The sequence below is a fragment of the Hypomesus nipponensis genome, chromosome 5 (genome assembly GCF_054491055.1).
Source record: "Hypomesus nipponensis isolate SF chromosome 5, ASM5449105v1, whole genome shotgun sequence".
In the NCBI taxonomy this organism is placed as follows: domain Eukaryota; kingdom Metazoa; phylum Chordata; class Actinopteri; order Osmeriformes; family Osmeridae; genus Hypomesus; species Hypomesus nipponensis.
The window spans coordinates 496,627-511,444 of NC_140365.1; the positions used below are offsets into that span (position 1 = coordinate 496,627).

At 48.2% G+C, this 14,818-nt stretch overlaps 1 protein-coding gene across 6 annotated transcripts; it reads left to right on the top strand.

Annotated features, from left to right (window-relative positions):
• The first annotated feature begins 3,781 nt into the window (after positions 1–3,781).
• On the top strand, positions 3,782–14,818 carry LOC146287612 (CUE domain-containing protein 1-like). 6 transcript variants are annotated; one of them, XM_084698527.1, is made up of 11 exons: positions 3,892–4,206; positions 8,185–9,369; positions 10,057–10,113; positions 10,204–10,334; positions 10,634–10,760; positions 10,983–11,202; positions 11,318–11,407; positions 11,997–12,087; positions 12,500–12,558; positions 12,634–12,703; positions 14,347–14,818. In XM_084698527.1, coding segments are annotated over exons 2-11 (1,188 nt in total). In that variant the 5' UTR covers positions 3,892–4,206; positions 8,185–9,027; the 3' UTR covers positions 14,348–14,818. The 6 variants fall into 6 exon arrangements, 5 of the variants coding, with proteins under 5 accessions (XP_084554650.1, XP_084554653.1, XP_084554651.1 ...); XM_084698524.1 differs by lacking the exon at positions 14,347–14,818 and adding an exon at positions 3,782–3,885 and having other exon boundaries at positions 4,049–4,206; positions 12,500–12,707; XR_014755191.1 differs by lacking the exon at positions 14,347–14,818 and having other exon boundaries at positions 11,997–12,109; positions 12,634–12,682.

Here is a 14,818-nt window from a genome sequence, read left to right on the forward strand (position 1 = left end):
ACCCCCTCCCTGCCCCTCCCCGCCCCCTCCCTCCTCCCTGCCCCTCCCCACCCCCTCCCTGCCCCTCCCCCTCCCTCCCTCCTCCCCCAGACCTGGAAGCGAGTGTTTACTGAGGTTGCAGGGGGCTGAGCCTCCCCAGGGGGTCCCACACCTCCCCAGGGGGTCCCACACCTCCCCAGGGGGTCCCACACCTCCCCAGGGGGTCCCACACCTCCCCAGGGGGTCCCACACCTCCCCAGGTGGTCCCACACCTTGTCTCCTGCAGAGAACACAGCTAGAAGTTAGGTAGGTTTCGTCTTGTAATCTGAAGGACTTCGAGCCTAGATGTAGTGAGTCTGATAAAGAGTGTTAAACTGTGACGCAAACACACAGAGCTGAGGTCTGATGAACTGGAGGAGGTGTGGCCACACCTCACCTGAAGCACCCACACCTCAGCAGCTGGGAGAACACGACTGAAACGATGGACTAAGGCAATAAGTACAGAGCTGATTTTGATGTTCCTTTGGTTCTCTGGCAAAGCCGTTGGGTGTTCCTTATGATGTTTTTGACTATAGCCTGCTAATCAGTATTTAATGTTTTTAGGAGAAGAGTTCAACAAAAGGGACAGTTGCTTCCATTTGCATGGACGGTTATTTTCTTTTTCTTTTTTTCCACGGTTGTATTACATTAGTTTTTTCAAATAGAAGGTATGCTCTTGAGGTACAGTGGCTAACTTGTACAGTTGTCATGGTAATGTATTCTCACCATCAGCAGTTTATTTGTACCCTTGTTGAAGTGGATATCTGGACAGTGTCCTTTTTGACTGTTAAATATGTATAATTCTTGTTTCTCTCGTTAGGGATGGCAGTGGTGCGGTCTTTTATTTGGTCATCAGTTGATGTTGTTTTTGTTTTAAACATTAAGTGAGAGATGAATGAGTCTTGCACTGAAATCCCTCATCACTGAACAGCAGTATTACCACAGAACAAATCGAGTGTTAAACAGACAAACATAACGGGGCCATCTAGTGGCTCACCAGTCCTAAAGTCCAGCAAGGATTACACACACACACACACACACACACTATTATGTTGGTGATGGATTTTAGTTTTGTTAGCTATATTTTATATCATTTTGTTTCTTATTATTTTGTCTGTGAGGACCCCCATAGTTTGGACTTTCCACTCAGGAACTCACTGTGAGGCCCGGTAAACGTGGTTTTCTTATTAATGGAGTTCATGTCTAACATGTAACTTGACCCTGGACTTTCCCATGTTACTTTGTAAATATTTAACTCACTATATACTTTTTTTTTTTTTCTCTAAAAGAAGTAGAACTCCAGAGACTAGGGATCCAAGAAATCTTCATTTTGTGAACGTAGCCGTCCATTTTAATAATAATGTTGTTTGTAACGGTTCACACGTCTCCAGTATCGATCAAATACCAGTTCAGTCTGCCTGTGGCAGACTGAGAGCGGGTGGTGGGTTAACTGAACGATGTGAGGAAGAAAAAACACTAATAAACTTTGATAGATGGATGCAGATAACGGGACTAGATAATGTTTGTGGCATGCTGTCTTGACGAGGGCTGACCGTGTAAACAGGCTCACTGAAACATGACTCCTAGCGTGTCCTGATCCCTCAAACAAGTTGACGACAACGTCTGGGAGCCAGGTTTAAAACTGTCTTCAAACACCCAGGAGGATTGGATGAGATCGCTGGATGCCACTTCACTCTGATAAAATTGTTTAAAAAAAATAATCGGTTAATTTTATGAACAAACAGGATGCATGTTGTTAATCCCCATGATTTATTTGTTTTCTTATGCATTTGACTCAGTGCACTATGATTACCTGTTTGACAAATTTAATACAAAAATTTTACGGGGATGTGAACATTTTTAACATTTCTTAATTTTAATGAAAAAAAATAAACTGAATTGAAAATTATTGGACCCCTGTTAAGGCAGTTGAATGTATATCTTTGTACAAAACAAGTTTAGTTCTGAGGATGTGGTAGTTACAGTAGACATGTGAAAGATAACCTTTTATAAATCTTTTGTATTAGAACATTAACGGTAATTTTGTATATATGAAGACTAGGCTTTCTGACTAGCAGAAAGGTTAAACATTCCTACATTTTTTTAAATGTATGGTTGTCAAATTATTACGTAAACATGCGCAATGTTTTATGTGCCTTTTATTTGGGTTGTCTAAATAAAAGAAAACCGTTAAGTGTGTTTCAGTGTGAATTTTTTCCTGATCAGTTGAATGTGATGACGTGTTTCCAGCAGCAGTGGAAAGGTGAGTGAGGTCATCCAAACTGGTACGATGGATATTGAAGTTTTTATCTATTCTAGTAAGCAAAATATCATTAATTCTAAACTGAGAGGGTTTTTCTCACGCATAAATTCACCAACCGAGAGAGTTGGAGCTGTAACACACTGTCATACGGTTGTACTTTTGTCAAGCTTTCAAATTGTTTTGTTTAAATTGTTTTCAAATTTGTTTTTTTATTCTTCTCACCAAAAAAAAGCAGCCGTAGTGAAAGACTGCAGTACTTAGAGGCTGCAAACTGAAAGACTGCAGTACTCAGAGGCTGCAAACTGAAAGGCTGCAGTACTTAGAGGCTGCAAACTGAAAGGCTGCAGTGGTGATAATTTTTTCTACCTTTTTGAGAGAGAAAAATCTGAAACTTTTGTCAACCTTTCGAAACTTTTTGTTTATATATTTTTTGAAAAACATTTTTTTCACATGCTGCAGGACTGAAATCAGAATCAGAATGGGATTTATTCGCCATGAAAGTTTGCACAGACGAGGAATTTACTTTGGCAGGAAGGTGCATTCAATAAATATATAGGAACCTAACATTTTTATGTGGACTATATATATTTAGGGTACATAAACTAGCAGTACTAAGTGGAATTAGAATAAAATGAAATGTACAATAAAATATAAGTTGTCATAAAATATAAGTTACCACTTACAATATAAAAATACAAATGTACAAGATACAATTGTGTAAATGTAATGTGTTTTAAGTAGACATTAGAGTCAGTGTGGACCTTTGGGCTTGTTGAAGAGGCCAACAGGTGTGAGGTTTTGGTCCTGATGGACCGCAGCCTTCTGCAGGAGGGGAGGGACTGAAACAGGGAATATGATGGACGAGGTGAGAATGGATTCAATGATGGCTGTGTAGAAGTGCACCATCATTGTCTTTGGCAAGTTGAATTTCTTCAGCTGCAAGAGGAAGTGCATCCTCTGTTGTGCTTTTTTGGTGAGCGAGCTGATGTTCAGTTTCCACTTGAGGTCCTGGGAAAGGATAGTGCCCAAGAAGTGGAAGGACTCCACAGTGCTGACTGGGGAGTCACACAGGGTGATGGGGGTGAGTGGGGCTGTGTTCTTCCTGAAGTCCATAACCATCTCCTGAAAGGCTGTAGGACTGAGAGGCTGCAGTAGTGAAAATATGTTTTATTAAAAAAAAAATTAAACACACACACACACACAAATATACATACTTTCAACTTTTCGGTAAAAAATTGTTTCAGGTCAGATTTAACAGGCTGGTCTCCGATCGTTGCAGGCGCTCGCAGTTACCTTTACAACTCTCGGTTGTCGAATTTGTGCAGGAGTAGGCCAATTTATATTTTGCGAGTTCTAAATTAATATATGTGCGTGTGTGAAATAATCTACACGCTTGCGGGTTTGGACATGAATAGGACGCCATGTTCGTGCTCTCCAGGATTTCCAGTTTAGTTGCCTGCTGTTCCTGTTTTCTCCGCTAGAGAGCGCCCTGCTCTCAGCCTAATTTTGGCCAGCAGCTCCAGAGCCAATTAGAAATGCAGTAACTCGCTGGAACCAACCTTCTATGAGACGCACCTACAGGACATCTGTTTAAAAAAACACTGGTAAAGCATATTGTAAATGTGGGTAGTGCTTGGGCCAGAGGACTCTCCATAAATTAGATATTTTCACATTGAGAGGATAGATTATATTAACGTAACTTTAACGAATACATGGGATGATTGCAGCGGAAAGTTCCCCAAAAAGGTGTCAACCCTTTCTTTCCAGGGGACGTTAGTGGAGCGACACCAGCTGTACGAGGTGAACCATCTGCGACGGGAGCCGACCGACACCGACTACCTCACTGACTGAGACGACAGTCGGTAACGTAGATGACAGGACCTCGGCGCAGCTGAAACTGTTCTGCGAAACTCCGATTTCAAACGGTACATGGAGATTGCAAGACAGTTTGTGTTATAATTTCCAGCATTATGTTTGGTGTTTTCGTTTTTTTTCGGAGACGAACGGAGCGGTGTCCTGGGTCCCGCTGCCGGTAGAGCTCGACCTAGCCCAAGCGTCTCAGTTGTTTTTAGCCGCACGGTGCTCGCGCTTCACCTGCTAACCTATTTAGCTCTAGCTAGCTAACCTTAATGATAAGGACTTTGTAACCTGTCTTCGAAATGACCAAATAAATTGTGATTTAAATATCAGCTAGCCACAGTTTGAAAGAGAGGTGAGGTTTGCCAGCCTACTGTAAAATCACAACCAGGGATGACACAGGGGAGGTGGGTTGAGTTAGTCTTCTAACTAGCTAACTACCCACCGACAGAGCTAGTCTAGCTAGCTAAGTTACTGTGGCAAGATGATGTTAGAGGTCAGATATTAAAGTGTAGCACCGTGCGCGGGGCATAATGCTGCTTTCACAACGGCCCTGACTGTGCGTGTCATAGATCTACTTAGTTGTCCATCACGACTTAGTCCGGGAAAGTTAATACCGAATACCCGGTTCCTGGCTCCAACAACTCCCTTGATTCAAATGCAGTGCGGTTACTGGACGTGGAACTGAGCCATGCAGTATTTTTCACCACCCTGTCATCTTGCGGGTTGTAATATTTGTGATGAATGCACATAATCAGCCGCGGTGTTTGTGGGAGAGGAAGAGAAAGACCACATATGCAGTCTGGACTCTTAACATTTACGTTAATTCATTTAGCAGACGCTTTTATCCAAAGCAACTTCCAAGAGAGAGCTTTACAAAGTGCATAGGTCACTGATAATAACAAGATAGCCCCAAAACATTGCGAGTATCCAAAACATGAAGCACATATTGTGAACAACTAAAATAAGTGCCAATGGGAAGAACCATAAGAGCATGTAGTTAAACAAGTTACACTTAAAGCGATGAAGCAGTCAAGTATAGCAAACCACGTTTTCATATCGTCACATGCAATGTGTTTAAAAAGAGGATAGCGAGATGATTAAAAATATAATTGAATATATAACTGACACACTGTCACCACATCTCAACTATTCACTGGGCTGTGTCATGTGCTCAGTGGAATTGAGGAAGTTTCCTCTGAGGAGCTTGGCGGGAATGAGTTATGGAGCTGTTTTGGTGAAGGGTGTGACTGCGGGGATAGACTCACTGTCCCTAATGCCTTCCTGCGGCCAGGGGAGATAAGAGACTCGGTTTCCTCAGTTTCTCTCTCTCTTTCCCTGTTGGCAGCTGGAGTGTAAAGCTGTTGTTTAACTGTAAGGGGAGTTCTGTGTCTAATCTGTCATTGAGACCTTTTTGTGTGAAGGAAGTTTCGCAGACCCCAGATGTTTACCTGGTGAATGTCAGTTTGTTTTTCCTCCCTGCAATATTCTACCAAAAGCTTAGCTGTAAGACTGAAAATACCTGTAGATATAGCCGTTAAAGTACCAGTAGATATAGTTGTTGCAACACCTGTCCTTGTGTTGAGGGATAGTTGCTGTAGTGGTTGTTCAGGTTTACTTTAGATGACCGACACAAACTAACATGCCAGGCTGTTTGTCGTGTGGGCCGGTTGCCATGGATATGAGGAGGATGATAACTGTTGGTCCAGGGGAGAGTCGGGTTAGGGTTAGGGCATCCACAGTAATGAGGTTAGGGTTAGGGCATCCACAGTAATGAGGTTAGGGTTAGGGCATCCACAGTAATGAGGTTAGGGTTAGGGCATCCACAGTAATGAGGTTAGGGTTAGGGCATCCACAGTAATGAGGTTAGGGTTAGGGCATCGACAGTAATGAGGTTAGGGTTAGGGCATCCACAGTAATGAGGTTAGGGTTAGGGCATCCACAGTAATGAGGTTAGGGCATCCACAGTAATGAGGTTAGGGTTAGGGCATCCACAGTAATGAGGTTGGGGTTAGGGCATCCACAGTAATGAGGTTAGGGCATCCACAGTAATGAGGTTGGGGTTAGGGCATCCACAGTAATGAGGTTGGGGCATCCAGAGTAATGAGGTTGGGGCATCCACAGTAATGAGGTTGGGGCATCCACAGTAATGAGGTTGGGGTTAGGGCATCCACAGTAATGAGGTTAGGGCATCCACAGTAATGAGGTTAGGGCATCCACAGTAATGAGGTTGGGGCATCCACAGTAATGAGGTTGGGGCATCCACAGTAATGAGGTTGGGGCATCCACAGTAATGAGGTTGGGGCTAGGGCATCCACAGTAATGAGGTTGGGGCTAGGGCATCCACAGTAATGAGGTTAGGGCATCCACAGTAATGAGGTTAGGGTATCCACAGTAATGAGGTTAGGGTTAGGGCATCCACAGTAATGAGGTTAGGGCATCCACAGTAATGAGGTTAGGGCATCCACAGTAATGAGGTTAGGGTTAGGGCATCCACAGTAATGAGGTTAGGGTTAGGGAATCCACAGTAATGAGGTTAGGGTTAGGGCATCCACAGTAATGAGGTTAGGGTTAGGGCATCAACAGTAAAGAGGTTGCAACATCCACCCCTGTGTCCAGCACTGCTGCCTCCTGATTCTGCTGCCTCCTGTAGCCAGCACTGCTGCATCCTGACTCTGCTGCCTCCTGTAGCCAGCACTGCTGCCTCCTGACTCTGCTGCCTCCTGTAGCCAGCACTGCTGCCTCCTGATTCTGCTGCCTCCTGTAGCCAGCACTGCTGCATCCTGACTCTGCTGCCTCCTGTAGCCAGCACTGCTGCCTCCTGATTGGCTGCCTCCTGTAGCCAGCACTACTGCCTCCTGTAGCCAGCACTGCGCTGCTGCACTGCTGCCTCCATAATATAACAGCCTAGTATACCTCCATAATATAACAGCCTAGTGTACCTCCATAATATAACAGCCTAGTATACCTCCATAATATAACAGCCTAGTGTACCTCCATAATATAACAGCCTAGTATACCTCCATAATGTAACAGCTTAGTGTACCTCCATAATGTAACAGCTTAGTATACCTCCGTAATATAACAGCCTAGTGTACCTCCATGAGATAGCTGAGTATCATCTCATGTTAATCAACTCAGACCAACAGGCATTAGCCATGGCTGCATGGAGGCCTAAATCCCAGGGCCAGAGAGCCCTTTTCCCGGGTGGCTGTTGGCTGGGTATTGATGAGCAGCTGCACAAGACACCAGGACCAAGAGTCGGATTGGGGAGCTAAAAATAGTAGGAACAGATTAAGGGTTAGGGTTAGTATGTTAGACTAGTGAGAATGGGAGGGTTAGGGTTAGTATGTTAGACTAGTGAGAATGGGAGGGTTAGGGTTAGTATGTTAGACTAGTGAGAATGGGAGGGTTAGTATGTTAGACTAGTGAGAATGGGAGGATAGCTGGCAGAGAACATCATGAACCCAGCAGCTGCATGACCCAGCTAACCCTAACCCAATGGATCTGGTGATGTGGGTTCACCTCCTGCAGGAGTCTGGCTCCTCCCCTGACTGGCTGATTGACTGGCTGATTGACTGGCTGGCTGGCTGGCTGGCTGGCTGACTGGCTGTCCTTGGTGTAGCTCTGTGATTCACAGTCAGCCACACCACAGCACTCTATTTCATCCTAACTGCTTCATTAAGGCTCTCCTTCCTGCTCTGTGAGCAGCAGGGGGGCAGAGATGGAGCGTCACTGCTGATCTGGGGCGCTGGGGCGCAGGCTGAAGAGGCTCCACCTGCCTCCCTCCTCCAGAGGCAGGGTGTGGTATGTGAGGCAGGGTGTGTGATGTAAGGCAGGGTGTGTGATGTAAGGCAGGGTGTGTGATGTGAGGCAGGGTCCTCTCCTGCCCCCAGCCCCTCCTCTTTTTTTTCCTTCTCTGTCTGTAAAACAAGGCCTGTCTACAAAGGCACTAAATGTTGCTTTCTGCAAGGAATGAACTCAAGTTTGTCTCCCTAGTCATTGTGATGCTAATCAGCCATTACCTCCCTCTTGGCCTGGTGTAGGAGCTGACAGCGTGGGCGAGGTGTGCTGCTTGACTGCCGTAGTCTGCTCCACCTGGAGCAGCAGCTCTGTCCTCCTGCCTGCCTCTGCCTCAGTCCCCCTGCCTCCATCTCTGCCTCGGTCTCAGCGTTGGATGCCAGCAGGGACACGCAGCAGAGGTCAGGAAAGGAGGAGGAGGAAAGTTCGATGATGTGGGGTGTCCAGGTGTCTGTGAGTAGGCTGCCATGAGGCGGGGATAACACACCAGGACCAGGAGCCCACAAGGACCAGGAGCCCGCAAGGACCAGGGGCCCGCAAGGACCAGGGGCCCGCAGGGACCAGGGGCCCGCAAGGACCAGGGGCCCACAGGGACCAGGGGCCCACAGGGACCAGGAGCCCACAAGGACCAGGGGCCCGCAAGGACCAGGGGTCCACAAGGACCAGGGGCCCACAGGGACCAGGGGCCCGCAAGGACCAGGGGCCCACAGGGACCAGGGGCCCGCAAGGACCAGGGGCCCACAGGGACCAGGGGCCCGCAAGGACCAGGGGCCCACAAGGACCAGGGGTCCACAAGGACCAGGGGCCCACAAGGACCAGGGGTCCACAAGGACCAGGGGCCCACAAGGACCAGGGGCCCACAGGGACCAGGTGTCCACAAGGACCAGGGACCCACAAGGACCCACAAGGACCAGGGAGCCACAGGGACCAGGGAGCCACAGGGACCCACAGAGACCAGGGGGATCTGAGGCGCGGGGAGCAGCAGGCGTGAACCAGGCCAGGCGTCTCCAGACCCGCCAGGCAAGATTTCTCGGGTGGTGCTGCCGGGCCGGAGGAGGGGCGGGGTGAGGAGGCTGGAGGCTCTCTGGATGATGACCAGCCTGTTCCGTCACAGCAGCGCTGGCAGAGGCAGTCACCACGGCGACGTGGACCACGGTGGAGACAGGGCGTCTCCCGTCGATGTCCGCCCCGGTGAGCTCCGCCCAGGGCGCCCAGTGAGGCGTCTGGAGTTCAGACAGGCCATGGAGGACTTCCACTCCATGTTCCCCAGCATGGAGCCCGAGGTGATCGAGTGCGTGCTGCGGGCCAACCACGGGGCGGTGGACACCACCATCGACCAGCTGCTGCAGATGAGCCTGAACGGACACGACTCAGACGACAGCTCCGACTCAGATGACAGCTCCGACTCAGACGACAGCATCCCTCCTGAGGTCAGTCTCCCTGCCCCCTGGGGGTGGAGGTCACTCTGGTGTGTTGTACTGCGCTGTGTTCCAGCCTGCTGATGTTACCAGTCTGGACTGGTCTAGAACCTCTCCTCTCCCTCCTCTGGTTACTGAGCAGGGACATCACTGAGCAGAGTGACATCACTGAGCACAGTGACATCACCGAGCACAGTGACATCACCGAGCACAGTGACATCACTGAGCACAGTGACATCACTGAGCAGTGACATCACTGAGCAGTGAGCACAGGGACATCAGTGACATCACTGAAGGGAGAGTAGATCTCGAGCCAAGCTACCAGCGATGAGTGTGATTAGATTACTGCAGCTCTTTCTGTTGCAGACATATCTGCAGCTGTATTACTCTCTGCCTGGCATGATTCCCTCCTTCACTTTAACCACCACCGAGGGGGAAGAGAAACATTCATATCAAATATGGATGAACCTAATGCCTGATGGTGGATTGCACTCTGGCTCACCTGCAAAGCTTTTAGTTGGCAAGTCTCAGCGATCCTGTCCACCCATTTCCACACAAGGAGAAGCTAACTGCTTGAGGTGGAATCAACTCTTCAGAAACTGAAACCCTGATCGCAGAACACATTTCAAATGTTGACACTTTTCATTAGTACTGAAAACCCAGTCGTGCATGCTGTCTGTGGTGTTTGGTGAGTTCCAGCTCCCTGATCCAGCTCACGTCCTATGCTGTCTGAAGTACCCACAGTTAACCCATCAGGTGTGCTCTGCATGGTGAGGTTGGCATCTCTGTGACCTTTAACCCCTGTGATGTGGGGTCAGGATCTCTGATGACCTTTAACCCCTGCAGGTGCTGGAGCGGACCCTGGAGCCAGACAGCTCAGACGAGGAGCCCCCCCCGGTTTACTCCCCCCCCTCCTACGACATGCACATCTACGACAGGAAGTACCCTGACGACATCTTTCCAGCCCCCCCACCCAGGCAGGAGGGGGAGGGGCTTCACGTCCAAAGGAGCATGACTAAATCCTACAGATATATACACACTGTATTTATATCATATATAAATGAATGTGTCGAAATATGAGCCGAGTGCATTGTGCTGCAGGAGTCCCAGGTTAGATGCAAGGGGCCTGAGGCAGTCTGTGGGGGGGTGAGATGTGAATGCTTTGAGGCTGACTGCTCCTGAGGCTGTCAGTGCTCCCCCTGCTGGCTGAGGTGTGCTACTGCAGCCAGCTCTCCTCCCAGGCTGAGTGGACTGACTCTGTCTCTCCCTGCCCCAGGTTTGACGCCCAGGCCCCGCCCAGTCAACGGCCGGTTGGAAACTACAGGAACTGGAACCCACCCTTGCTAGGCAACCTCCCTGACAACTTCCTGCGTATCCTGCCACAGCAGCATGACAGCCTGCCGGTAGGTGCTTTGTGGGCCAGCTCCTGGAGGTCTCTCATGACTCAGCACTCCTCATCCCTAACTTCTGACACGGACTCACAGACTAGATTTATGTTTCATCATTAAAGGAGTTACTGCTGTCTTAATGATGTTTATTCACTCTGATGTTGTACTGAAGGGCATTGAGTTAGTGTCTGACCTACCCTCTCCCCCTCTCCTTCCTCCCTCCCTTCCACACTTCAGTGCTCCCAGAGCAGTTTGACCCAGCCTTCCTCCTCGTCTTCGCTGTCCTCGCTGTCGTCGGTGACACAGGCGGCCGAGCCGGGGGTCTCCATGGAGACGGAGCAGGAGAGGAAGCTGAGGTGGTACCTGGAGGATGAGCGTGCGGCCCTCCTCCTGCAGAACCACGAGTTCATGAGAGAGCTGCAGCACAACCGAGACTTCCTCATTGCTCTGGAGAGAGGTACTCTCTCTCACACACACTCAACTGAGATTTCCCTGGGCTGGGTCTGACTTTAGACACACAGAGTTTCTTTTCTGGGTTGTGTGTGTGTATGTTAATGCTTTTTTTGCTCCAGGAGATGATCGTGTGTCTGGCTCGGGGGAAGCCTGCACCCCAGCCTCAGATGAGGCCCTGTTCAGTGACAAGCTCAAGCACATGGGCAAATGTGAGACCCCCTCTCTTTCTATGTTCTTCACTCTAATAGCAGGTTAGCATCGTAGCAGGGTAGCAGTGTAGGAAGGGTAACACAGTAGCAGCGTAGAAGGGTAGCATCGTAGCAGGGTAGCAGCGTTGCAGTATAGGAAGGGGAGCAGTGTAGCAGCGTAGCACAGTAGCAGGGTAGCAGCGTAGCAGGGTAGCACAGTAGCAGCATAGCAGGGTAGCATAGTAGCAGTGTAGCAGCGTAGAAGGGTAGCAGTGTAGCAGCGTAGAAGGGTAGCAGGGTAGCACAGTAGCAGTGTAGCAGCTTAGAAGGGTAGCAGTGTAGCAGCGTAGAAGGGTAGCAGGGTAGCACAGTAGCAGGGTAGCACAGTAGCAGGGTAGCACAGTAGCAGTGTAGCAGCGTAGCAGGGTAGCACAGTAGCAGTGTAGCAGGGTAGAAGGGTAGCAGCGTAGCAGGGTAGAAGGGTAGCAGCGTAGAAGGGTAGCAGCGTAGCACAGTAGCAGTGTAGCAGCGTAGAAGGGTAGCACAGTAGCAGTGTAGCAGCGTAGAAGGGTAACAGCATAGCAATGTCTGACCTCCTGATGCTCCACAGCCACCAGGAGGAAGCTCCTGGAGCTGGTCAGAGCCTTCTCAAAGACCCGCAGGAGGAAAGCCAAGAGGAGAGATCTGATGATGCAGCGTCCGTATCCTGCTGAGTGCAGCTAGGTGGTTAGAGCACTTGACTGTGGATTAGAGATTGCAGGTTCAAATCTGCATTTGTATGTAATTGGTTGACAACATCCGCTAAGTTAATACATTAGTAGTATGTTATTTAACACATGGTACAATTCATAGGGTTTATCAGGGCTGCACAGCTATCTGCAGCCTTTCTCAACCCTGGTCCCCAGACCCTCTGCCCTGCATGTTCCAGATGTTTCCCTGCTCCAACACACCTGGTTCACATGAACAGGTTGTTATCAAGCTCAGCAGAAGCCTGGTGACGACCCATCCATCTGAACTAGGTGTGCTGGAGCAGGGAAACATCTGGAACATGCAGGGCAGGGATCTGAGGACCAGGAGAGACAGACACAGTCAGATCTTTAACACCCTGTCTAGACTGGACACCACCACCTCTACTGCCAACCTCCTGGCTGATGAAGAGGGGCCACTAAACGGTAAGTATCTATGTGGTTGTGTGGGTGATGACCACTGCCGTCCATTGGGACTTGACACTGCGTGTTGTTGTCTAGGAGACGACAGCAAGATCCAGAGGCCGTCCACACAGGAAGAGGAGGTGCCCCTGCAGGAAGTGTTGTCATGGTGAGTCCAAAGCAGGAACGGATAGATAGTAACAGAATGTCAACCGGCATTCATGTTAACTACAGCATTTCTCTTCCAGATGTGATTTTGAGTAGTGTCTGACCTGGCCTTTTCTTCTACCCCCTGGTCCTGGTCCTGGTCTTGGCCCTGGTCCTGGTCTTGATTCTGTTCCTGGACCTGGTCCTGGTCCTGGTCTTGATTCTGTTCCTGGTCCTGGTCCTGGTCTTGATTCTGTTCCTGGACCTGGTCCTGGTCTTGATTCTGTTCCTGGTCCTGGTCTTTATTCTGGTCCTGGTCCTGGTCTTGATTCTGTTCCTGGACCTGGTCCTGGTCTTGATTCTGTTCCTGGACCTGGTCCTGGTCTTGATTCTGTTCCTGGTCCTGGTCCTGGTCTTGATTCTGTTCCTGGTCCTGGTCCTTCCCACACCCTTTCTTTGTCAGCTACAGTATTTTGGGTGTAAATAGTTGGGATTCACCGAATCCAGGATTTGGTTCTGGCTGAATATTGTTTTTTTGACGGGGTTCAGTTTTCGTCCGAACCTTAGAATGTTTCTTCACCGAACCCTACGCTTGCACTTTGTGCGCTACGCTAGTTGACATAATGACGCCACCATTGATTACGGGAAGGTGTTAGCGTAGGTGGACCGTTCAATGCAGTAGGCTGAGAGAAAGTAAAAAAATTGAATTTGTGAGCAGAAAAAGTGTTGTTTGGCTGTACTTTCAAATTGCAATGCCGATTTTGCTCGTGGCAAGGACCCTTAACAATACACAACATCTCTGCTGTTAAAACATTTGTGTATGAAACATCCGAAAGAAATTCAAGAAATCTAAAAGTCAAATAATTTCGATATTGATAGGATTTTGAGATAAACATAGATAAACATAGGGTAAACATATGGTCATTGTCAAAATAGTTTTTCCCATTTGTCTTCTTGACATAATGTTGCCTATTCTTTTTTATTTTTACAGAAAGAAAACCAAACGACACACCGCTGTGGACGTTGTTTACTTCATTCATGTGTTTACTGTGTTAATGGACTGAGGATGGAGTAGGATTCGCTATTCGGATTCAGCAGAATCTTAACCAGTGGATTCGGTATTCGGATTCAGCAGAATCTTAACCAGTGGATTCGGTATTCGGATTCAGCAGAATCTTAACCAGTGGATTCGGTATTCGGATTCAGCAGAATCTTAACCAGTGGATTCGGTATTCGGCCAAACCCCAAAAATCTGGATTCGGTGCATTCTTAGTAAATAGTAGCGTGATGTTTGAGAGGGTAGCAAGGGGGGGGGGGGGAGGAGGGGAGGGAGGGAGGAAGGAAGGGTGGGGGGGGGGGGGGTCAGAGACCTGTTCTCTTCCAGGTGGTAAGACTGAGAGGGGATCCACATCTCAGCTTCCTATAGGACCATAGGACCATGTTATCTGTGTTCTGCTGAACAACAGGCAGCAGAGTGTGAGGGGAGGGGAGGTTGGGTATTAGGTGGATAGAAGTGTCAAACTACTGTATTACCATGTTGGCATGGTAACAGGTAACGGGGACGCTGGTTTAATGGACCATACAGGATTTCTGGTTCATGCTTTTTCATTCTGTGTGGAAATGGAGAAAGGTAACTGTTGTCCTTCCTGTTCTTATTCACCACAGAGAAATCAGCCCCCCATAAAACCCTGTATGCAGACACCAAGTGTGGACCTGAGGAAGCCTTCTCACGGCAGAGCGGAGCTGTCTAGGAGAACTCTGGACGTTCGTCTCACAAGGGTTCAGCAGCACCTAGAAATAGGAACAAATATCAGCTCATTTGTGAAACTCGTACATGAACCATTTTACTCTTGCTATTTCTCAGCATTTATAAATCAAATGTTCTGCAAATGATGCTGAAGTTTAAACAAAATGATTTAGCTTAAACTAGGAAAAACCTTTTTATTAATTCAAAAATGTATTTGTATTTGTAGGAGATTGGTTTGTTGCTCTATTGCTGTAGACTTGAAAATATCTTATAACTCAGATCAATCCAAAACAAAGAAAAGTGATTATTGATTGTAATATTTTAATAATGTAAATATTTTCTTTAACAGCTTTGAATTCCATTTGAATAATAAAATAATGTTGTACCCTG